At 33.5% G+C, this 23,866-nt stretch overlaps 2 protein-coding genes across 2 annotated transcripts; one reads left to right on the plus strand and one right to left on the minus strand.

Annotated features, from left to right (window-relative positions):
* The first annotated feature begins 17,055 nt into the window (after positions 1–17,055).
* LOC120083102 (peroxidase 42) lies at positions 17,056–19,229 on the plus strand. The gene is made up of 4 exons (XM_039038656.1): positions 17,056–17,345; positions 17,456–17,644; positions 17,738–17,903; positions 18,428–19,229. Exons 1-4 carry the CDS (start codon positions 17,115–17,117, stop codon positions 18,835–18,837), a joined length of 996 nt encoding a protein of 331 aa, XP_038894584.1. The 5' UTR covers positions 17,056–17,114; the 3' UTR covers positions 18,838–19,229.
* Positions 18,976–23,255, minus strand: LOC120083101. Its single transcript, XM_039038655.1, has 7 exons — positions 22,535–23,255; positions 21,641–22,447; positions 21,242–21,432; positions 20,921–21,127; positions 20,452–20,512; positions 19,812–20,374; positions 18,976–19,640 (listed from the first exon to the last, which is right to left on the minus strand). Exons 1-6 carry the CDS (start codon positions 22,760–22,762, stop codon positions 19,835–19,837), a joined length of 2,034 nt encoding a protein of 677 aa, XP_038894583.1. The 5' UTR covers positions 22,763–23,255; the 3' UTR covers positions 18,976–19,640; positions 19,812–19,834.
* Between the last annotated feature and the right edge of the window lie 611 nt (positions 23,256–23,866).

The following is a 23,866-nucleotide window of genomic DNA, read 5'->3' on the forward strand; positions in this document are numbered from 1 at the left end:
GAGGGCATAACAAATTCATCCATAGAATAGAGAAAAAATAGCAAGTTTTGCATTCATTCCTTTTGTTAAGTTTGTATAAATATAGTTTCCATACTTCATGTAATTTCTTTTAGTATGATTCATTTATTTTTAAAGTATTCTTGATTTTATATAAAGTAAGCATATCTTCTTTACAAATTTTTTGGGATAATAATGACACTCCAAAGTAGATAACGAACTCTCTCAATCTTGAGTTAATTTTTTGTATTTGTTGAAAGTTAAGTTGTATAAACAAAAGCAATTAAGATTTTATTTTGGGTTGATTTTGATACGTAAGCAATCAACTACTGCTTTGTAACTATAAATTTTATTATTCTCTTTGGGAGCTAACTATTATTTGTACTTTGTGAGCAAAATTTAGATTTAAATTTTTGTGTTTGTTGAGATCTTAATATATAACAACAATTCTTGTTTGTGGATAAATTATTATAATGTCATTTTTAACTTTTTGACCGACATTAAAAATGGATTGGACAATTGCATTTAAAAAAAAGGGACAATAATTGAAAAAATGGACAATAATTTTGGGTTTTGATGTCGGTTTAAAACTGACATTAAAAGGCTTTAATGTAGGTTGACAACCGACATTGAAGATTGTGTTATAAAAGATCTTTAATGTCGGTTTTAAACTGACATTGAAGATGGTGTACAATGTTGGTTTAAAACCAACATTAGATACAACTGACATTAAAGACCTTTTATAACACGATCTTTAATGTCGGTTGTCAACCGACATTAGATCCCAAAATTCTTGTAATGGATAGAGGACACCCAACTTGGATAATTATCCTCCCAGTAGACATCCTGCTCAATTGCGAAGAAGGAAAAGCCTGGGAACAAAAATACCAATAGTAGTTTGTGCCAAAGAATGGTTGACAACAAAACTACAAAACCGATTACAAAAACTAAAAGAGACAATGCCAAGACACTTGACAAGCATTAAAGTTGTGTCCACCACGTTCTTTGTTTTCAATCAAAACGATATTCTGATCGTTAAGGGTCCGAATGATATCCATCAAGTTATACTCTATAATCAGATAGTTGAAACGATTCCCCTCTCTGCAAGAAATGGAAATATAATATAAGCCAATCTAAATAGCCTCCTCATCCAAAACTTTGATGAGCCACTTCCTATCAAAACTTTTAAACTCCACGCATGTGGGAGAGACCCGAGAGTCACAAACAATCCATTATAACCCGCCCAAATTACTATCTAAACCACTAAATTGAATTAGGTTTAGATATTTTACAAATTGAATTACCAACCTGAATATGTTCAGTGGTTAACCTTAGGGAGGAATCTCGGTGTATTTATTTATGAGGTATATATTATCGGGAAAATAAGAAGTATCTTGAGTTAGAGTAACGCTATAATAACCGAACTTTGACTTAGGAGAAAACGTTACGTAACCACAACGTCGAATCAAGCATTGATAGTGGGATCCACCTCGTGCTTAGTGTCTGTCGGTGGCCATCCTACGATCAGTATTCGTTACCACAAGATTTTTAATTTTTCAAACCATTATATTAAAATAATAATTATAATAGTTTTTTTTATGAAAATTTAAATTTTAAAAGAAGAGGGAACCAACCTTTTGGTTACAGAATCCACTTAGAAAATTTTGTGTTAGAAGTCTTATGTACTCCAATCTTGAGTTTTGAGTTTGGACCCCAAGGAGGGAGTGAGGACGTAGATCAATGTGGGTTCGGTGGACGTTCCACACGCTCGCCACTGTCGTCCGGTCGGGCGAGGCGAGCGCGTGTGATTATTAATTTTAATAAAAATATTATTTTTATTATTTTATTTTATTTTTATTTTTGTTTTGCTTCGTCCGCCTGTTTCGTTCCGTCCACGCACATTCTATGACGGAGAGCCTTTTTCGCTCCCTAAGGTTCGACGCTGAAGGCCTATAAAAGGCGTGACCTTTAGCAGTTCGAAAGACACAATTCATTCTTCACTTCTCATTTCATTTTTCTCTCCTCCTCCATTTAAGTTTTTCGAGCAGTGGGTTTAGAAAGGGTGTGTGTTCCGGTCGGTAACAGTACATTTCTGATCGGATTTCCTTTGGTTGTTTTATCCTGAGGACAACGTGACAATTTTCAGACCTACACACTTGAGCAGAGTCGCGAAACGTCTTAAAGAGAGCAAACTTCGCCTTGACGATTTAATGTTCGTCGTTCTAAGGGTTCTACCGTTTCCAACATTTTTCTTTTTCTTTTACAAAATATATAAATAAATATATAATATAATTTGTATACCTAGTGTCGGCACCCAATTGTTGATTGAAAAGCCGTGAGCTCCGTCGTTTGTGGCGATTACAAAAGAAACCTGGTCCACCGGCTTGTTTTTTTAAAACAAATTAAAATGCACAAATCAAAGTCACGAGAAGAGGCATTTATTTAAACATCTAAGTCTACATTTCCTTTTCTTATTCAAACAAAATGATTTTTTTAATCATTTATTTTAAAAAAAATTATAATTATCACATGATAATTTTTAATTAGATGCATAGAAATTGGAGTGCAGCTCAGTTGCACCTAGTTTTTTTCTTATTTAAATGGAGGATGATGTTAAATAACTTAATAATTTTAATAGTTTTTATTATTAAAGTTTATATATTTACTAAAAAGTTTTATCTTACAATTATGTATCAAATACATAGACTTTCTAACTCTAACATATTAATATCAAACTTTAGAACTCAACATTATATTCCAAACATTCTTTGATTTAGAATTTGTTTATTGGTTTTATTCTATTCTAGAAAATTAATTTTAAGATTAAAAAAATAGAAAAATGGAGATCAAGAGATTTAATGCAAATAGAGTTTTATTTCATGTTTTTTTGATAGCATATTCAAAAAGTGGATTCTAATTAAATAATTGTTAAAAATGTGTTTGATATTATATTTATAAATCATAAAACTAACTGTGCTTATCCACTAAATATTAGTTGACAATAAACTACTATTACTTTATTTTTTTTAATGTGTTTTATGTTAAAATATTTGTATAATTATTATTTTGTAATATTATATAATTTATAATACATTACACAATACAATTTTTTTATTTTTTTTTGAAAAATTGAGTTTATAACATGACTTGAGACATTTCTAAATGTTTTTATCATTACTTAATTTAATTCTGCACTTTAAATTTCAAATTCAAAATCTGTATACAATGAAAACTTAAAAATGTTGTTTTTAGAATTAGCACGTTTTGAATTTGAGAATCTAAAAACAGTTTATAAAAACGTAAATCAGGTTGTATAAAATAGAATCTGAATTACCAACCAAACAGACCTTAGGTTCCCATATTGCTTTTAACTTTTTGTAGATGATTTATTTGCTTTCTCAATCACACATCCTCACAGCATTTTGTAAGTACCTTCCATAATTTTTCTTGGGCAAATTGTAAAAATCATCTTAAAGTATGGTGATAGTTACAATTACACTTTTAAATTTTTAGGGTCTAAAAATTAGACCCCTAAACTTCCATAAGTGTTAAAATTAAACTTTCAAACTTATAATTAATATAGAAATTGGACCTACACATGATAAAAATTGAAACATTAAATTTATACAAATGTTACAATTTGTACAATTATGTTAGTTTGAAGGTCTAATTTGACCGAAGTTAAACATTTATATAATTTTGAAGTTTCCATTTTTAAAACTAAAAGTTTAAAGGTATAATTGTAATTATCATCTTATTTCAAGGGTGGTTTTTACAATTTACCATTTTTCTTTTTCTTATTTATCCATTAATTTTTCGTTTATGTTTTCATTAAATCAAAATTCTTCCATGCATAGCCTTTTAAGTTGACCTTAAAAATGTTGAGGGAGGCTAACACAACTATGCCAACATAATATTAATACTAAATATAACGTCGTCCCTATTATTAATTTTAACACACTAATCTCATATTGTCATATTGTATTAACCTCATATTCTATATTTATTTTATAATTTATTGAACACATAAAAGATACCAAAATTATTTGAAACGTGAACTTTTAGATGGTTAGGATTGAACAACTTTTAAATTTTGAATTGTCATTTTATGAAATTGAAAATTTAGGAATAAATTTGATATAAATTGACAAGATTGATGCCAAAATTACTATTTTACTTTATGCTATTATTATTATTATTATTATTATTATTATTTGGGAAAAAAGAATGTTTTTTTTTTCACACAAGGTTGAGAATGAGGCTGGCTAGAATACCAGCCAAATAATATTTCATCAAAGAATATCCCAACGGCCCCAATAAATTCTAATATCTAAAAATTAATTTCAATTTCCATAGTAATAATAATAATAATAATTCCATTTCCATTTCGATTTTCATTTTCATGCTCTCATTGTTATTTTGTATCTATTTGATTCTTCTGGGCAAAGGATCTTAAACACCCAACAAAAAATAAAAAAGATCCAAAACTACTTTTTCAAGCTTTTTGGAAAGTTCGCTTCTGATGTATATATATTTTTTCAATTAATTATTACTTTCCCATAAAGTACATTTTTTTAATCAAAAGGGCAAATTTTTTACTATGGTGATATTTAGTTGATATATATTTTTCTCACAAAGTTGGAGGTTTAATGTTTCGTTTCCCTTCATTTGTCATACTAAATATGATAAATGAAAATATAAATCTATCATATTTTGTTTATGTGTGTGAGAATAACTCAATTGATTGAGATATGTCTTGTCCAAGAAATTAAATATTTGGATCTTCAGAACATAGGTTGTTCAACTTAAAATATCATATTTCATATTGAAGGTTAGGTCATGTCATTATATCCAACTATATTTAATAAAGTATCTGGTTAATATAATCTCAATCAATATTTAAAAAAAAAAAAAAATTACTTGTGTAGATTCGCACTTATCTTTATGCGATCCAAAATATGTCACATGCCATATTTTTTTTTATTATGCAAGAAAAATAGTATGCATGAACTGAACTTAGGTCCAACCTAATTGTTCCCAATATTTTTCTGGTACAACAAATATTGGGATAGGGGTCAGTAAGAAAATGCTGAAAAAAAAAAAAGATCAAATTTTAAGGTTTAAAAGAATTGATAAGTGCATATATTGTCCTAAAAAAATAAGAGCATATATTTTGAATTAACACAATATTAAAATAAATAATATAGATGTTTAGCTCAATATAGCTCAATTAGTTATATTATTATACACATTGCATTTATTTTTATATGGTACTTTTTTTTTCAAGTGTATTGAATTACGATAAAAAGAATGAGGCTTCACAGTATCATATCAAAACATAAATAAAACACAATCATAAAATAAATGAGGATAAAGACACAACGAAACAAAAACAAAAAAACCCTTCAAATAATTTAATAAAAAATGTTTCAAAGAGAAGAATCTACACGAATCCCATCGATGAAAGGCTAAAACCACTTAAATTAATAGAAGAAAATCTTGACTAATCACTTAGGAATTATACAAGATAGCTTAATGGACACAAAAATTTATGCTCATTAAGCTAGGTACTTAGGTTAGCCCAAACTTGTGTCACCAATAATGCAAATTAAAGGAATATTGAATTTCTTCTGGGTTGAAAGTGACCAGATGATGATGGCTTCCACTGTGTTTTTATTAATATAGTACAGTAAAATGAAGTACTACTATGGTCTCTAGTGTGGTAGAATAGAATGACTCACAATGTGTGTCTTCCACTTCCACAAAATGAATCATGAAAACCCATTTCTCAAGACTTCAAAGAAATGATGAAAAATCATCATCCATTGCTTTTTACATACCCTCACACACATATAGTTTCTTCTTAGTATTAAAATAAGGCATAGTTTTCAAAATAAACTCATCCTAACTAAAAAGATTTGAGATTCAGATCTTCTCATCTACGTTCAACTAAAAAAATAATTGCAAACCGTGTTAAAAATTAGCGAAAACATGTGTGCAATTACTATATTAGTACTCTTCACAGTGGTTTGCCTTTTTTTCTCTCTCCAATATTTGATGTGAGAGATTTCAATCTCTAACTTTTTGATCGAGTGTTTGTGCGTAAGCCAGCTGAGTTATGTTCATGTTGACAATGCTCAACTTAGTGGTCGGCCATTTATTATTATTTAGATACTTTTAACAAACCAATTTAAGTATAGTTCAATAAACAAGACACTGATTACTATTTTAAAGACCAAATGGTTCGATATCTCACTTATACAATTTTTTAACAAAAAATGTAACTGTAATATTTTTCTATTACCTGTAATTAAAGTTTTGTTAATTAAGTAAGATGTTTGAATCCTTTAATCCCACGTGGAATAATCGATCTTTTAATATTCTTTAATAAGACATTTATTTGTATAGAGAAAGTGTAAAAGTGATTAATATTTGTAAATGTAATATTTTCTGTTACCTATAACAAGTTTCATTTTGCTTGCAGACGAGTACTCTTCCCCTAAAATAAAAAATTTAATATTGTTGCCCCGTGGAGATCAGGTACGCTCGTTTGGTCAAAATTTGGCATCAACAATTAGCACCGTCTGTGGGGAGGAATACTCAAGAGCATGCTTAGAAGATCTTTTTAGAATGAGTCAAAGGTTCATAAGCATGAATTTGGACAAAGATGAATCTAACCAAGAATACCACCATCGACAAGACTGGAGGGAAAAGAAGCTCCTTGACCTCGGTCCGAGGATCCCCCTATGAAAGACAAAGAATATGGTATGGATCAAGATCGCCACCCATTAGGGTGGGCGAATTAGATCCCCACGACCCCAAACTAGAGAAATTAAAGGTTTTGAAGCTATATGTTGAAGTAGCAAACAAGAAAGACAATGAAGGGAACGAAGTGGAGCCAAAACATGTTTGTTTGGCCTAGGACGGGGTCGACTGTTCAACTTTTAAGAAAGGAGAACCCGGAGCGAAAAAGAATCTTCATTCTTCCATAGAAAAAAGAAACGACTAGTCTCCCAACCAAAGGAAAAAGGTCGAGGCCGACCCAAGGAATTTCGAGAGGAGAAGTCCTGGATTGGAAGAAAATTTCAAATCCTGAAAGGAAAGAAGGAACAATCAAATCCCCAAAATGGGAGAGGTCGAAGTTGACGTTGAAGCCAACCAACAAAAAATTTGGAATCAATATCACTCACCACAAATGATAACAGGGTAAATATTGGAACTAGAATGGGAACAAAGCAAAGAGCGAGCTTGATCATATTTTTTTAGGAAGAATGTTGGCACATTTGCTTAGTCACATGAGGATATGCCCATAATTAATCCCAACATAATAGTACATCACCTTATTATGGATAGAGATTTCAGACCAGTAAAGCAAAAGTGGCGAATGTTTAATCAAGAGTGGAACGAGATCATAGCAAGTCAGATAGACGATTTGTTGAAAGCCAAATTCATTAGAAAGGTCTATTATCCTTAATGGTAGTCTAATGTAGTTTTGGTGAAGAAAGCAAATGGTAAGTGACGAATGTGTATAGACTTCACTAATCTTAATAAAACTTGTCCAAAAGACAGTTTTCCTTTTCCCATGATAGATCAGTTAGTAAATGCAACAGCTGGCCACGAGATGTTGACTTTCATGGATGCATATTTAGGGTACAACCAGATTGAGATGAATGGACCAGACCAAGAGAAAACTTCCTTCATTACAAGTAAAGGTACATAAACTTCCTTCATTACAAGTAAAGGTACATACTGTTACATGGTCATGCCATTCAGACTTAAGAATCCATAAGCTACATATTAAAGATTGGTAAATAACATGTTTACTCTGTTTATTGGAAAAAACATGGAAGTGTACGTAGATGATATATTAGTAAAGAGTATTATTAAAGTTAGACAACATGAGGCTGACCTTGAAAAAGCGTTTCAGATCCTTTGCAAGTATAATATGAAGTTAAATCCTACCAAATGTAATTTTGGTGTAACATTAGGGAATTTTTTGGGCTTTGTGATTCATTAGAGAGGGATAAAAGCCAATTCAAACAAAATTCAAGCAATCCTCGACATGTCCACCCCAACCAATCTCAAGAAACTTCAAAGTCTTAACGACAAGATAGCAACTCTAAATAGTTTTCTCACCGAAGTAATTGATAGGTGTCTCTCCTTTTTAAAAATTTTAAAGAAGGGATCCCAGTTCAAATGGACAGAAGAATGTGACAAAGTCTTTTTCAGAACTGAAAGCATACTTAAGTAAAGTTCCACTTCTTGTCAAGCCAATTCCAAGGAATGAACTATTTCTCTATTTAGTAGCATATGACACATCAGTGAGCTCAGTTCTGATCAAGGAGGAAAATAGGAATCAATGCCCGATTCACTATACGAGTAATGCAATGGTAGGGGCTGAAACCAGATATCCACAGATAGAAAAGCTTGCGCGTGCATTAATCGTCTCGACAAGAAGGTTATGCCCCTGCTTTGAAGCACATAAAATTAGGGGTGTTCATGGTTTGGATCGACACTCAAATTGAACCGAACCACAAATTTTAGAATTTTTTTTCTGAAACTAAACCGAACCACATTATACAGTTTGGTTTAGCGGTTTTTTTTTTTAAATGTTTTTCCTGATTTTTCATGTCTTCTAAATTTTTACAATTTGATCACAATGTATTTTAAAATATAGTTTGACAATAACACTACAACCAACAACAAATTTAAAAATAAAGTCATTGTTTGGTATTACTAGTCTAGATTACTAATAACACTACAAGTTCAACAACAAATTTAAAAATTATTTCAAAGTCTAAAAATATAAGTATTACAAATATAAAAAAGTTCTTGTTCCACAAACAATGACATAAAAGTTTCAAAGTGCACATCACTAAATATAAATACAAGTCATACAAATATAAAAGTTCGAAAGTCCACCACAATAAATAGTAAATACAAGTCATACAAATATAAAAGTTCTAAAGTCCATCAAACACAAATAAAAGTACTACAATACAAAAATAAAATTTCCAAAGTCCATCAAACATAAATAAAATTACTACAAACATTAAAATTCCAAAGTCCACTAAACACAAAAGTTACAAACTTGTTCAAGCCACATTCTCTTTCACATTCTTCTCCTTCTCGTTCCTCTCTTTCATTTTTGCCTCTAAACCTGTTTTGAGGTCTACAAAAATGATTCTGATTAAAATACTAATTATATAAATATATTTGATGTATAGAAAGAATATTTTAAAGATACGAATCTTTTTCAACAATTACAATATCCTCCAAATATCTTTGAAGATCAACGCTAATTGCTTTTGAACGTAACCAATTTTCTGCACATATAAGTGCCTCAATTGTGGTTGGAGCTAACGTGGAATGAAAAAGATCAATTACTCTCCCACTAGTACTGAATGCAGACTCAAAAGCAACTGTGGATACCATAATTGTTAAAAGATCTCGTGCAATTTGGTTAAAAACCTTATATCTAGAAGAATTTCTTTTCCACCAATCTAAGATATAAAATTTCTCCTCTCATTTAATACGAGGCCCCAATAAGTAAATATCTACTTCTGTTTCCACAATTAGTGTATCCTTTTCCTCCATATCTTCAAAATCAAAACGAAAAATATTTGAAGCAGTACTAATAGTAGAAGTAGTAGTTCTAGATGAAGGTGTAATACTACTACTATCACTACAAACCGAAGGTTGACTCATACTTGCACAATCCTTGAACATTTAAGATGATGAAATTGAACATAAAGATGAAGGATGGGTAAGCAATGACAAAGTATATTTAGCAAACAGTTTTCTCAAAACAAACTCCACCTTTGATTCAGACAATACATAAGAGATTTCATCTCAAAAGCAACATATAAAAAGAAATTTATTTTCTCACTTTTCTCCCAATACTTATCATACTTCTCTTGCATTTTCAAAGCCATGTCACGCAAAAACAAATTATCAGGACCAGTTACACTTGAATATTTCTTTATGCAATTCTAAATAATACTAATCTCATGGAAGACCGTGTTGGAAGTAACATAAAGAGACCCTGAAAACCTAACAGTTACTTCATAGAATACAAACAAGAACTTAGTAAAAATTCTAGCAATTTCCTAATCTTCGGTGGTTGGTTTACTCTCTTCATTCATGTAGATTGTGTCGTAGTTTTCTAACCTCTCAAATACTTTTTCAAACTTTTTAACTGCATCAAGCATCAAGTATATAGATTCCAACTAGTTTGAACATCAAGACACAACATACTCTTAGTAGATATGTTCTCATCTTCAATACACTTCTTAAATTTAACAAGTCTAGCAGGAGAAAATCTAACAACCTCACGGCATTTCAACTTCGAATCAATATATCATTCACATCTTTCAGACCATCACAGATAATCAAGTTCAATATATGTGCACAACACTTAACATGCAAAAAGTCCTCATTCAACACAAACCCATGTTTAAAATGCTTCTTTAGATAAGCAACGACTGTATCATTTGATGAAGTATTATCAACTGTTAATGTCAAAACCTTGTCAATACCCCACTGTTTCAAACATTTCTCCACTTCTTTTGCTATTGTCTCCCCTCTATGATTCTCAATCTGAGAGAAACTAATAATTCTCTTATGTAGCTTCAATTTTTTATCATAATGTATGCAATCAAAACCATGTAATTAATATTTTGAATCGATGTCCAACTATCAGTCATAAGTGAGACTCTATATCCTTCCTCCACAAAAATGTCTCTCAACTGTTCTCTCAAGCTAGCATATATTCCTAAAATATATCTAGTAATTGTAGTTCGAGAACGAATAACAAAATTTAGTTCTACTAACATCAAGGTCCCCTCCACAAACCTCTAAATCCCTCATTCTCCATAAATTAAAGAACAACTCATCAATGATGATCATCTCAGCAATTAGTCTTTGAGCATTCTTAATAGTAAACATCTTATAGTTTACTGTTATTGTATTACCGCCCCCATCATTATCTTTATTCTTAAATACCAACTTCGTTTGAGTTATATCTAACTTACTGTCTTTTATCTGATAAGGATTTTTTTTTACAGTAATGTTCAAGATGCGTTCTCATAGTTGAATTTCCATTCTTTCTTGGATGACATGCATACACCATGCCACAATAATTACATTTAGCATGTAGATCATCATCACTATACTCAGAGCATTTAGTACTTTCAAGCTGGTTGTAGTTCTGGTGAAGGCATGCTAATCTTAACAACAACGTCATCATTTTCGTTCACACTAGAACAATTGTTGCTCTTGCTAGCAGTCTCAGTCTCAGTATTACTATTTGTATTTGTCAAGCTCGTCAACATCATGCCTATTGCCTAGTGCCTACAATATACAAACTAAAAGTAAACACATGTATGAAGATTCATATTGAAGGGGTAAACCCAAACTAAAAGTAAACACAAAAATCTGCAATATCCTAATTATTTTTGTAATAATTGTCAATCTGCCTACAATAGCCAATGTACTACTACGGATTTTTGTTAACATTTAAAGCATAGTAATTTATAAGTTAAATATTGGCTTATAAATGAAATATAACTATTGATGTCAAGTAAACTCTTCATTAATAATTTGCCTACAATAGCTAAGTTTGATTTCAAGTAAACTCTTCATTGACAATTTGCCTATAATAACTAAGCTTGATTTAGTGTAAACTCTTCATTAATAATTTGCCTACAATAGCTAAGTTTGATTTCAAGTAAACTCTTCATTGACAATTTTCCTACAATAACTAAGCTTGATTTAGTGTAAACTCTTCATTAATAATTTGCCTACAATAGCTAAGTTTGATTTCAAGTAAACTCTTCATTGACAATTTGCCTACAATAACTAAGCTTGATTTAGTGTAAACCTCTTCATTATAATATTTGCCTAACATAGTTTAAGTTTGATTTCAAGTAAACTCTTCATTAACAATTTGCAAATATCAATGAAATGTCACTCACATCTGCAATGTCCTAATTATTTCAAATTATTGTAATTTTAGAACATCAGAAAACTAATTATTTCAAACTATTTCAAATTATTTCAAATAGAAAAGAGAGAACAAATGTGTTTGAACTATATTTCGTTTCCAATTTGTGACTGAGACAAATGGAATAAATGGTACCAAACACGAAAGAAACAAAACAAATGAGCGACTTCAGGTTGGAGGACTTAGAAACAAAACAACCACCCCCCCCCCCCCCATACAAAACAAGAAAGAAAGAAATGGTACCTGCATGAGGATGAGACGTGAGATCGGAGAACTCGAAATTTGCAGAACTGGAGGTCTACAGAGATTTGGGACTGAAAAAAATTCAAAATCGTTTAGTTGGTGGTTGCTTGCAGTTAGAGTAGACTTCAACGGAGGTCAAGCGATTTCAGAGAGGTGACTTCGACGGAGGTCGAGGAGGGACGAGGGAGGACTTTGACGGAGGTGGAGCGATTTCAGAGAGGAAGGCTTCAACGGAGTTTGAGGAGGACAAATGAGGACGTAGGACGGAGGTTGAGCGATTTCAATCTTCAAGAGAGGAGACTTCGAAGTTCGATGGGGATGGCTGACGGTGAAGGCGATTGAGAGACCGAAACCCTAAAAACTAAAAAGATATAAATATATTATATATAATTATATATTTTTAATATATTCATTTAAAAATGGTTCGGTTCGGTTTCAAATCGGTTTTGGTATTTGAAATCAAATTGAACCGCATTAAATCAGTTTTAATATATGTCAAATCGAACCGAATCACATTAATTCAGTTTCGATTCGGTTCGATTTCAGTGGTTTCAATGATCACCCCTACATAAAATTATGATTTTGACTAACTTTCCCTTAAAACAAGTATTGCAAAAGCCCAAGACGTCAGGTGATATGAAATGGGCAATAGAATTGAGCGAACATGATATTCACTACAAGCCAAGGATTTCAATAAAGGGAAAAATAGTGGCAGACTTCTTAGAAAAGTTGACTCTGGCTAATGTTGAGGTTGAGTTTGAGCTTGAGTCTGAGGCCAACCATGTGGAGTGAGGACTAAGATCTATTAATCACATTTGATGAGTTTAGACCCTCAATGGACCCTTTCTATCGATGGATCGTCCAACATGAAAGGGTATGGTGCGAAAATTTTGTCGGAATCCCCTGATGGTGAACGATACGAGTACGCCCTTATATTCAATTTTCGGGCATTAAATAATGAGGTAGAATATGAAACCCTCATTGTAGTATTAAGAGTTTCCAAAGGTATAGGAATTTCTAACCTTCTGATTTTGAGTGATTCACAGTTAGTGGTAAAACAAGTAACAGAAGAGTACCACGCCAAAGAACGAAGGAGGACAATTTTTTAACCAAGGTTAAGGAGTTACTTGCTTCATCCCCAAAATATGAGATCAAGCAAGTTCCAAGGTCGCAGAATGCAAATGCAGATTCATTAGTAAGATTAGCAGCATTATATGAGACATAATTTAGCAGAATAGTCTTGGTAGAAATCTTGCTCGAGCCCAGCATACACGAGAAAGATACTATGGATATGGAAAAGTCAGAATTCTCTAAATCTGAGGCTGCTAAAGCCAAGTCTGAGGCCAACCCTACTAGGGACGAGGCTGAGGTCGAGGCTATGGATATTGAAGACACAAATTTTCTCCGATTCTATGACTGCTGAAACTAAGTCCGAGGCCAACCCTACTAAGGATGAGGCCAAAACCGAGGCTATTGATATTAAAGAATATATCTCTCCGAGGCCATAACAGCTAAAGTCAGGTCTGAGGTCGACCTACCAAGGGCAAGGTTGAGGCCAGGGTAGAAGAAAGAGATGATGATAAAATTGTATTAATAGCCTAGTATAATAGGTTAGCTCAGAGAAGTTTAACTTGGATGGATCCGATAATCAAATATTTGAAGAACGGAGAGCTACCTTCAGAAAAAGCAGAGGTCAAGCGATTGAGAAGGCGAGCACAAGCTCTTAAACAAGATTATTCATTGCTCATGCTAAAATGCCTCACACATAGGGAGGCAGAATATGTGATGTGAGACATTCACGAAGGGATATGTGGCAATCATTTTGGAGCAAGATCTCTATGCCACAAAAATGTTATGCAGGGATATTATTGGCCAACCATGCTTCAAGATGCATGAGACTTTGTGAGAACATGTGACTAATGCCAACGGTACGCACCAATCCCAAGGAAATCACCTAAACCATGAACTAATATTGTAAGTCTGTGGCCTTTTACACAATAGGGAATAAACCTAGGGAATAGACCTTATTGGGCCACTCCCTCAAGGCAAAGGCAGACAAAGTTTGACATGGTAGTATTGGATTGCTTTACAAAGGGGGCCGAGGCTGAAGCACTTGCAATTATAATAATAAAAAAAAAAGTTACAAATTTTGTTTGGAGAAACCTTATGTGTCGATTTGGGATCCCTAACACAATTTTTACAAATAATGGAAAATAATTCGATATTCAACATTTAGAAGATTTTGCATAGATCTCAACATCACACATCGATATTCCTCCCCAGTTCATCCCCAAACAAATAAATAGGTAGAAGCGGTAAATAAAATCATTAAACGTAATTTAAAGACAAAACTTGAAGGATTAAAAAGATTATGGGTGGAAGAACTATCAATCGTAATATGGGCATATCGAATCAAGAACTTTTATATGAGAAACCCCATTTTCTCTTTCTTTTAAGGTTGAAGCAGTAATCCCAGTAGAGATTGGAATACCATCACTAAGAGTTAAGCAGTTTGATCCTCAAGGAAATGAAACTTTAATGAGGTTAATCTTAGACCTATTGAACGAGCACTGTGAGACAACACATTTTTGTGTAGCAGAGTATAAGAATAGGATAGCAAGATACTACAAAACCTTAGTAAGAGTGGGAAGCTCTAAGGAAGGAGACCTAGTATTAAGGAAGATGATGCAAAATGCCCAAGATTTAAATGCAAGAGCACTTGGGTCAACATGGGAAGGACCATATCAAGTGATTAAAGTGGTTAGACCCGACACATACACATTGGCAGATCATGTCGGAAAGGCTCTCCCACACCCGAGGAACTTCAAGCACTAGAAAATTTATTATCATTAAAGATGTCTACAAGTATAAATAAATGGTTACCGGATAAGTTGTCATAGGAAATTTTCTTATCTTCCAGCATTATGTCGAGGAAAGAATGAGACATTCAAGTCAAGAATGGCCTAGAAAAAGGAGCTTGCTCAAATCTGGGCACAAGCCAGCATGCTCGACCCCAGCTAAGGTTAGGATTGAACCTAAAAAATTTCCTAACTTGACATCCTGAGCTAAAAAAAAAAAAAATACGACTCGGCCTTGACAATCTGAAGGCGCATGGTTAGCATAGACAAACAAAGAGGCACTCGAGAGACAAAGCTATAGGAAAAATTGGTATAAGAAAAAAAAAAATAAGATGTAACAACAACAATTGGGCGAAGGGAGAGCTACTTAATGAATCAACATGACTACAATCAAGAAAATAATGGTTTATGGTTGGCCTCAATCGAAGGACCGACCAGAGAAAGCCCATAAAAAAAAGTCACAGGGGGCTCCACATAGGAGGCTTAAAGATGGCTGAATCAAACAATGAAAACTAAGTGAAAGAAGAGCTATATAACAAATTAAGACAAGAAGCGACAACAAGTCAGGAAAAACAACAGGAGGGAGGTGACAGGTAACAAGCTACAACCAGTGAAGGAAAGAAGGATGTCGACAACAAGTCGAGAAAAGCAACATAATATAAATACAATATTTCTTTTGACAAAAATACAATCACAAACCTTGGAATAGATTATCTAAACAATCCTCGCATGATATATTAATCTGATCATAAAACATAATCTAGATTGATTACTTATAAATCTAAAATTTGTTCCTAGTTGTGAAATTTAAATTTATTGATGGTGACACCACAATGATTTTAAAAATTTTATGTACAAAATTTTTTCGATTCCATAGTTTTCTTTTTCCCGATTATATAATAAGATATTTATAAGAGATTCCCACCCTCGAGATTCTCGTTGCGTAAAATATTATACGAGTATATTGGAAGTCAAAGTCCTAAGAAAAAGTTGGGATTTTTTCACTTCGTAAATAAATTATAAATGTCAATATTTTTGTTAATGACAATTTTCATTAATATTTTCAACCTTTTATCTAAAATAACAATATAAAAAAGCTAAAATTATATTATACACAATTAATTTTATTATTGTTTAAAAGGCACCTATATAGTTTCTAGATTAACATTTCGAAACTATCCTTCAAATATAAGACTTTTCAAGTTTAAAATCAAAATTAAATTATTAAATGGAAAGATGATAAATAGAACAAAAATTTGAATCGTTGCACAATTTAGTAAGTCTAATGTTGTTTGAAACTCAATTTTTTTTTAAAAAAAAAAAAAAAACTTTAAGATAGTTTTAAAGTATTTATGAGAAGTGAAAGTAAGAATTTGTCCTATTAAAAGATAAAATTGGAGATGAAAATGAGCATAATTAATTGGCATAATATTTATATTATCAACTCTAAAATCAAAAGTTCGATTTTCAATCGCACGAAAAATGAGGTTATTTTTTACGATTTAGCCATATTGAGATTCTTTTAGGACACGTAGATAAGAAATAAGTGCATCAAGCATCAACAATACAATAAATAGAAACGGCACTTTCTGCTGACTCATCGTACAAGTTTCATCAAATTCCACAAGAAAGGCCAAAGGCTTATGAAAGAAACTGTCATAGCAGTAAATAAAAAGCACAGCGCCATTGAAAGACAACTCAAAATTGCATGCAAACCCACATCAAAATTTCCTTAAAGTTCATTTTTCTTTTTCTTTTTTGGTTCAGTTACCCAAAAGTGAGGTAGTTGAAAACCATTAAACAACAAAAAATCAATAGTTCTGTAATTTGTTTGTATAGAATTAAGAGATAAAATCATCAATGATCCATCTTTTATCTCTTAATACAACCCAGCTGCCATCACTCTCTCTCTTGTCCTTTATCTTTCTTTCTCTTTCTCCATTATTTAAGTACTACCCAAGTGAGCTAAAAAAGCAAGTTCAGTGGACAGTGTTGACAGAACCACCACAGAAATGGGTTCCAAGACACTGTTTTTCTTCATCTTCCTTTCCTTTGTGGCCGTTTCTTTCAGATATGCTTCTGCTCAGTTTGAGGAAGACAATGGTCTTGTTATGAACTTTTACAAAGATACATGTCCTCAAGCTGAAGATATCATTAAAGAACAAGTTAGGCTTCTCTACAAGCGCCACAAGAACACTGCATTCTCTTGGCTAAGAAACATCTTCCATGACTGTGGTGTTCAAGTAATCTTCTCTTCCCATCTCCTTTTTTTTCTTTTTCTTTTTTTTTTTTTCCATGGAATTCAATTTTTCCTACTGATTTTCTTTGACCAACATAAAATTGTTGAGATCAGTCCTGTGATGCATCTCTGCTCTTGGATTCAACAAGAAGGACCTTGTCCGAGAAGGAAACAGACAGAAGCTTTGGACTTAGGAATTTCAGGTATATTGAGACCATTAAAGAGGCAGTGGAAAGGGAGTGCCCTGGAGTTGTGTCCTGTGCAGATATCCTTGTTTTGTCCGCCAGAGATGGCATTGTTTCTGTAAGTATATGTCTTCTTCTCTTTCCATTCTCTGTTCTGTTCCTTGACTGATTTATATTAGAAGTTGTTGGTTTGGTTCTTCCTTTTTTGCAGCTTGGAGGGCCTTACATCCCACTAAAAACAGGCAGAAGAGATGGAAGGAAAAGCAGAGCTGATATTTTGGAAGAGTATCTTCCAGACCACAATGAAAGCATGTCTGTTGTCCTTGAAAGATTTGCAGCCATGGGTATTGATACCCCTGGAGTGGTTGCTTTATTAGGTAAATGTTCCATGTCCCCTAACCCCTTAGTGGTTCTAACCAAGGAGCACGCAGATCCCAAAAACGTAGTCTCTCCCCCAAAAATGACTTATTCTCCGGAGAATGCATTAGATATTTACCTAAACCAGTAACCAAACAGCTTATAAAGTTGTTCCTTTCCCATCTTTGAGTTCATCATGTGAGATTTGAGAAGTTCTTATTAGCTGAACAGCTTAAAGCAAAGTCACTTTTGAGACATGAGTTCAATAGTTTTATAATGATTCTGAATCTAAGTAGTTAAACAGCTTACAAAGTTGTTCCTTCCCCATTATTGAGTTCAACATGTGGAGGTTTGGTCAACTTCTTAGTAGCCAAACAGCTAAAGCTTTTAGTTACTTTTGATACATGAGTCTTAACAGTTCTACAATGTTTCTTTCTGAATCTGAACACTAAACTTTTTTAAAAGTTCCATGAAGGTCTCTGAATCTTCCAAATCTTTTGAATTGGTGAAAACTTACTAGTTCTAAACTCATTGTATTGTGTAGGAGCTCATAGTGTTGGTAGAACACACTGTGTGAAGCTGGTCCACCGGCTCTACCCACAGGTAGACCCTGTGCTGAACCCTAGCCATGTAGAACACATGTTGTACAAGTGTCCTGATGAGATCCCAGATCCCAAGGCTGTTCAGTACGTGAGAAATGATCGTGGTACACCTATGATTCTGGACAACAACTACTACAGAAACATACTTGACAACAAAGGGTTGCTGATAGTGGATCATCACCTAGCTACAGACAAGAGAACAAAGCCATATGTCAAGAAAATGGCCAAAAAGCAAGACTATTTCTTCAAGGAATTCTCAAGAGCCATTACCATCCTTTCCGAGAACAATCCTCTAACTGGCACAAAGGGTGAGATCAGGAAGCAGTGCAATGTTGCCAACAAGCTGCACTGAGTTATGGCAAGCTTGCTCAAGATGATCCATGTCTGTCTCTCTCTGGTTAAGGGAGATGGGGGAGTGAGTTTTGGCTGAATAATTAAGATTGTGGTTTATCCATCTGTTGTAAGGTAAAATTAAAGTGGGTGTGTTTGATGCAGGCTGTACTGGTCACTGCTGCTTCTGTTTGCTCTTTAGGATTATGCTAAGTTGTGCTTGTTGTGAGCTTTGTGTTGGTAAAGGGGAATGTAGGGATGGATGTTGTATGTATATATGTATGTGTGGATGAATGGTGGAGAGATGGTGTATGATGATGCATTGACCATATTGATGCCTGGTTATTCAGGATCCATGGGAATGTTGTACTTGAGTTATCTTCTTGTAGTAATAAAAGCTGCACAATGGCAAGAGATTCAGGCTCTGCACATATATACTTATATTGAAGGAGATGCAATTATATGTTTAAAAGCAATGAAAGGTTGGAAGGAGAATCAGAAGAAATATTTGTTCATGTAAAAAGAAGATAAACAAACAGATGAGAAAAGCAAATGCACTTGTCACAGTATTTTGCTACATAATAATTGAATTTTTGGGACCCTCATTGGAGGGACGTCTGATTAGCTAGCCAAACGAAGAAAATTAGTACTAGAAAGAGAGAGAGAGAGAAAGAGAGAAAAGAAAATAACAAAATCATGATTTTCACAACTTTTAGGCGGTAATAATACTATTGAAAATCAAGATATGGTAAAATCACCTTAAATTGATAAATTTTCATCTTGGTTTTAAGCAAGAACTTATCCTTGTCAAGATGAGTGAAGAAGCTACAAAAAGAAAATTTGGCTATCATTTTTTATTAAGATAAATGGAAGAAACATGGAGTGGTTACTTAGTCAGCCAGATTAACCCACTTTGAAGGAGAGACAAATGCAAGGGAATAACTGAGATGTGGGACCTCAAAATAAAGCACAGTAACATAAAGGAGACTGGATTACCGTTTGCTGCTTGTGTATATGTTTTAATCTTTACTGCTTGAAGTACTGTCAGAATTACTATCTGTTTCTTCTGAGATGTCCTCATTCTTTGCATTTTCTTCCATAGCTTTTGGCATGAAGGGGCTACAGGGAAAGCTGCAATAAGGCTGTGATTGGAAGGAGATATAATTTCCACTTGATGGAAAAGAATGATAAGCATAAGGTGAAGGGTAAAGCCCTGGATTGAATGAATTTGGAGGCGGCCAATACATAAGAGGAACAAATGAGTTTGGTGGGAAATAATTAAATGGGTTCTGAGTTTGGTAGGAGGCCATAGCAGTGCAGGAACTAGCAACCATTGGATTTGGAATTGGATGGTTACTGTCTACTGGTGCCTGAGATGGAGATGGCAGTGACTGAAATGCTGCCACAGCACGAGTTTGGATTGAAGTGTACCCTACCAATCCAAATTTCGTTGAAGTGTCTGAAGAGTCAGGCTGTTGGTTAGTACTACTTGGCCTTTTCCCCCTTGATTTTTTTGAAACAGTTCTTCCAACTTGCTGCTCCTGAACAAATTTGTCATCCTGTGTTGAACAAATTGTGTCAAGGTCTCAAGTTCATGATGCCATTATAGTAGAGGGATTGTATCTTTAGATCTTACGATGTTATCGGTCGTCAAGTGTGTAAGAAATAACTCCTCGCCTTCGGCATCTTTGTCTGTCCTGCAAAAGAAAGTTCATTGCTCAAGTGCAGCATACTAGCAATGAATCTTGGTAAATAATTCAAGTTAGCTAGAAAAGGGTTGTTCTTATTATGACAATAACAAGGTTCTTTAGGCCTAGTCACAATCCTCCATAAACCATATGTCAAAAATGCTTCTTTGTTCTTGTTAAGGGACAAGAGACTTTCAGATATCTTTGCAATGGTATGAATTATGATATTGTCCACTTCGGACATAAATCCTCTAGTTTTACTTTTGGTTTCATCCAAAAAGGCCTCATACTAATGAAGATAGTTGTTATCATTTATGTACTCGTGATCATCCTCTTATCTAGTCAATGTGGGACTTTGGTTGCATTCTAACCATTCTTTTTCCTGCTATGTTACTTTCAGTGCAATTATAGCAATACCTGTAGTATTTCTGAAGCAAGTCCAAGTTACGGTATTTGGTTTCTTTGCGGACAATGTCATCTGGAAAACCAGCCATGAAGAGAAGTGTAATTCCCAAGGCTTTGAAGAAAAAACTCCCACTGCGGATATTAGCTAACATAGCCATCCTGCACATGAGTGGCCCAAATGACTTCAGCTTGTTTCTTCCCATTCGCTGCCTCACATACCTGGCCATAATCAGTGGCAAAATATTCTAGTCAGTCAATAACCATATATAAACAGAACTATGCAAAGGTAACTTTAATAACGACGTCGCTCTTCTCGGAAAATGGCCGTCTTACTCGTTCTGTGGAAGATTCCTTGTCCTGCCACCATATTTGATACAGAGAAAGAAGCAAGAAGGACAGTTAACATCTAATGGTCGCATAGCTTTCTCTTCCTCTAGTATTTGAACTGGACATAATGTTGGATTATGCCTATTGGGGTAGAAAATTCTCCTCCTTACACCAGGATTCTCATACAAGACATGCTCCTGATAGCAAATAAAGTTCATTTTAGCCTTTTAGATTGATGACAATAGACAGAGTCAAAAATGAAAATATTTAACATGTCTAAGTTTAAAGCAGGTAACTCCATGCGAGCAAAATGTCCTTTAGGACACAAGTTAACATCATAACAAGTCGAAACACGACATTTCCAAAACATAATATCAAGTCATCAACAAATCTTCAACTGCTTACCCCAGGATTTTGAGGAGAAATGAACGGCTCTCCTTTCCTTAGAATACTGAAATGATTGAAGTCTAACTCGTATATCTCTTCACAACCATGCCTTATACCAAGACATGAAAACACTATTATTTTCCTCATGGTATGAGATTGAGCATTTTTCTGCGGCAAGACTTCTGATTCAATAATTCCCTTTACTTCTTTAGGACAGAAGGCTAACTTTGGAGGCTTTTTTTGAAGCGATACGTTTCGAAATCCTACTTTATAAACTTCATTCCCAGATGCAATGATGTTTGATGTTCCATCATACAGTTTAATGTTTTTGGTTTCGTTCTTTTCACTTCTCTCTTCTACCTCACTTTTAGGCTCCGGTCTTTTTCCATATTCTTTAGCTTTTGTTTGCTTGTTTTCAGCACCAAACTGATTCTCCAAATATCCCGTATTTGAATCAAGGTATATATCTTGTTTAGCATCATTGAAACTTTTGGAATTTCCATTAATTTCCCAATCCTTGAGATCAAAAGGAATTTCCCTCCCCTCGTGATTATAATCTTCTTCATCATCAGTTTCATCTGTATCTGCACAATCTACAGTAATATCACATTCCTTGAACTTTTCACAATGCACAAACTGTGTCTCATCCATACTCATCCAACTAACCAATTGATCCTCTAGATTTGCATCTGTTTGGGACAAAAACTGAGTTCCATCCTTCATTATTGTTTCATTTTTCTTAACATTTTGTTGATTGCTACCTGTTTCCTCTTTGTTTCTTTTAAGCCTCTTGAAGCTTCTTCCCACTGGCTTTGAACAACTTCCCTGAAAATGAGCATTGAGCACATGAAACAAAGATACAATTGAAATGAGTGAAAAAAGAACAAACAAATTAGAACTGAGAAATCATACCAGTTCATCAGCAAGTTGGGCATCCTTCACTTTTTCCTCTAACAATTTAGCTTCCAGAAATGATATTCTCTCCACGAGCTCCGCATTTCTCTGCCTCTCTCTTTGTAACTCATCAGCCATTTGTGCAATAACATTCACATTCTCCCCTCTGGATTCATGGTCGATTGTAGAACATAATCCACATGGATTATTAACCAAACCAGCAGCACAAGCTTGAAGCTCCACCATCGACCAAAAAAGAACTAAAAAAATGCCTAGCTATTCCAAAAACCTACAGCTTAGGAACAAATTATCAACTCATTTGCTAAATCCCACTCCCAAAATTCATCAAGTCCTTGTTCTTTATTACAGTAATCAAATACCCAGATGAAAAAAGTGAACTAAAATGCTGAATCAAAGAAACCCATCACAAAATCGCATCAACAGATAGGGAAACTCCAAAAACAATCGAAATGGGATTGGTGAAAAGGCTCAGCAGATGAATTCAAGTTCTGAGAGAAACAAAATGGATTTGTAAAGAAGTGAATAAAGACGAATCCCAATATCACAGATCATTGTAAAGAAAGCAAAAAGAAAAGATAAAGAGTCGTAGTGATGAGTTGCTAATGAAGCAAAATGGAGAGAAGAAGGAGAAGGAAATGGCATGCAACACCATGTGCAGTGGCATTATTATTTATTCCCTCTCTCTCTTCACAAATTTGTGTATCGATCAAAATGTCAAAAATTCCCTCCCTGCCTTCAAATTGAAAATGAAATAATAATTAAATAGAGCTAATAACGTATATTTTGATCGGGAAGTCAAAAATTTCGATTCACCACCAAGAACGAAAAAGAAAGCAGAAAACAAAACCCTATTAAAAAAATTGACATTGAATTTTCATATATTATTGTAAACTAGAATTTTCATATATTATTGTAAACTATGTATAGGTTTAATAACTTACTTCGTGTAATAATATTTTGTTTTTCATTTTAAAAAATTGAACTTGTTGCATGTATTATTTCATCGTGTCACGTGGCCAAACCACCTTAAGACACGTCTACTCGAAATACACTAAGATAAATAAAAAAGCAATTGAAGTCCGTATGAGTTGACCTGCCTAGACATTAAAAATAATATTATCGAGAAATATACTGATTAGGTATAAAATACAATGGCAACTAATACAAAAGTCTCATGCTACTTTGAACAAGAATGCTAACTTAAACTTTAGAGTGAAGTCATCAAACACCACGTTACTACAACTTTATGTGATAAGTCTAGAAATGAGTTGATTAGATCTACTTCAAACATCATATCAACTATTTACCTCTTCTAATTAGATGATGAAT

This window comes from Benincasa hispida, chromosome 8, assembly GCF_009727055.1.
Source record: "Benincasa hispida cultivar B227 chromosome 8, ASM972705v1, whole genome shotgun sequence".
NCBI lineage: Eukaryota > Viridiplantae > Streptophyta > Magnoliopsida > Cucurbitales > Cucurbitaceae > Benincasa > Benincasa hispida.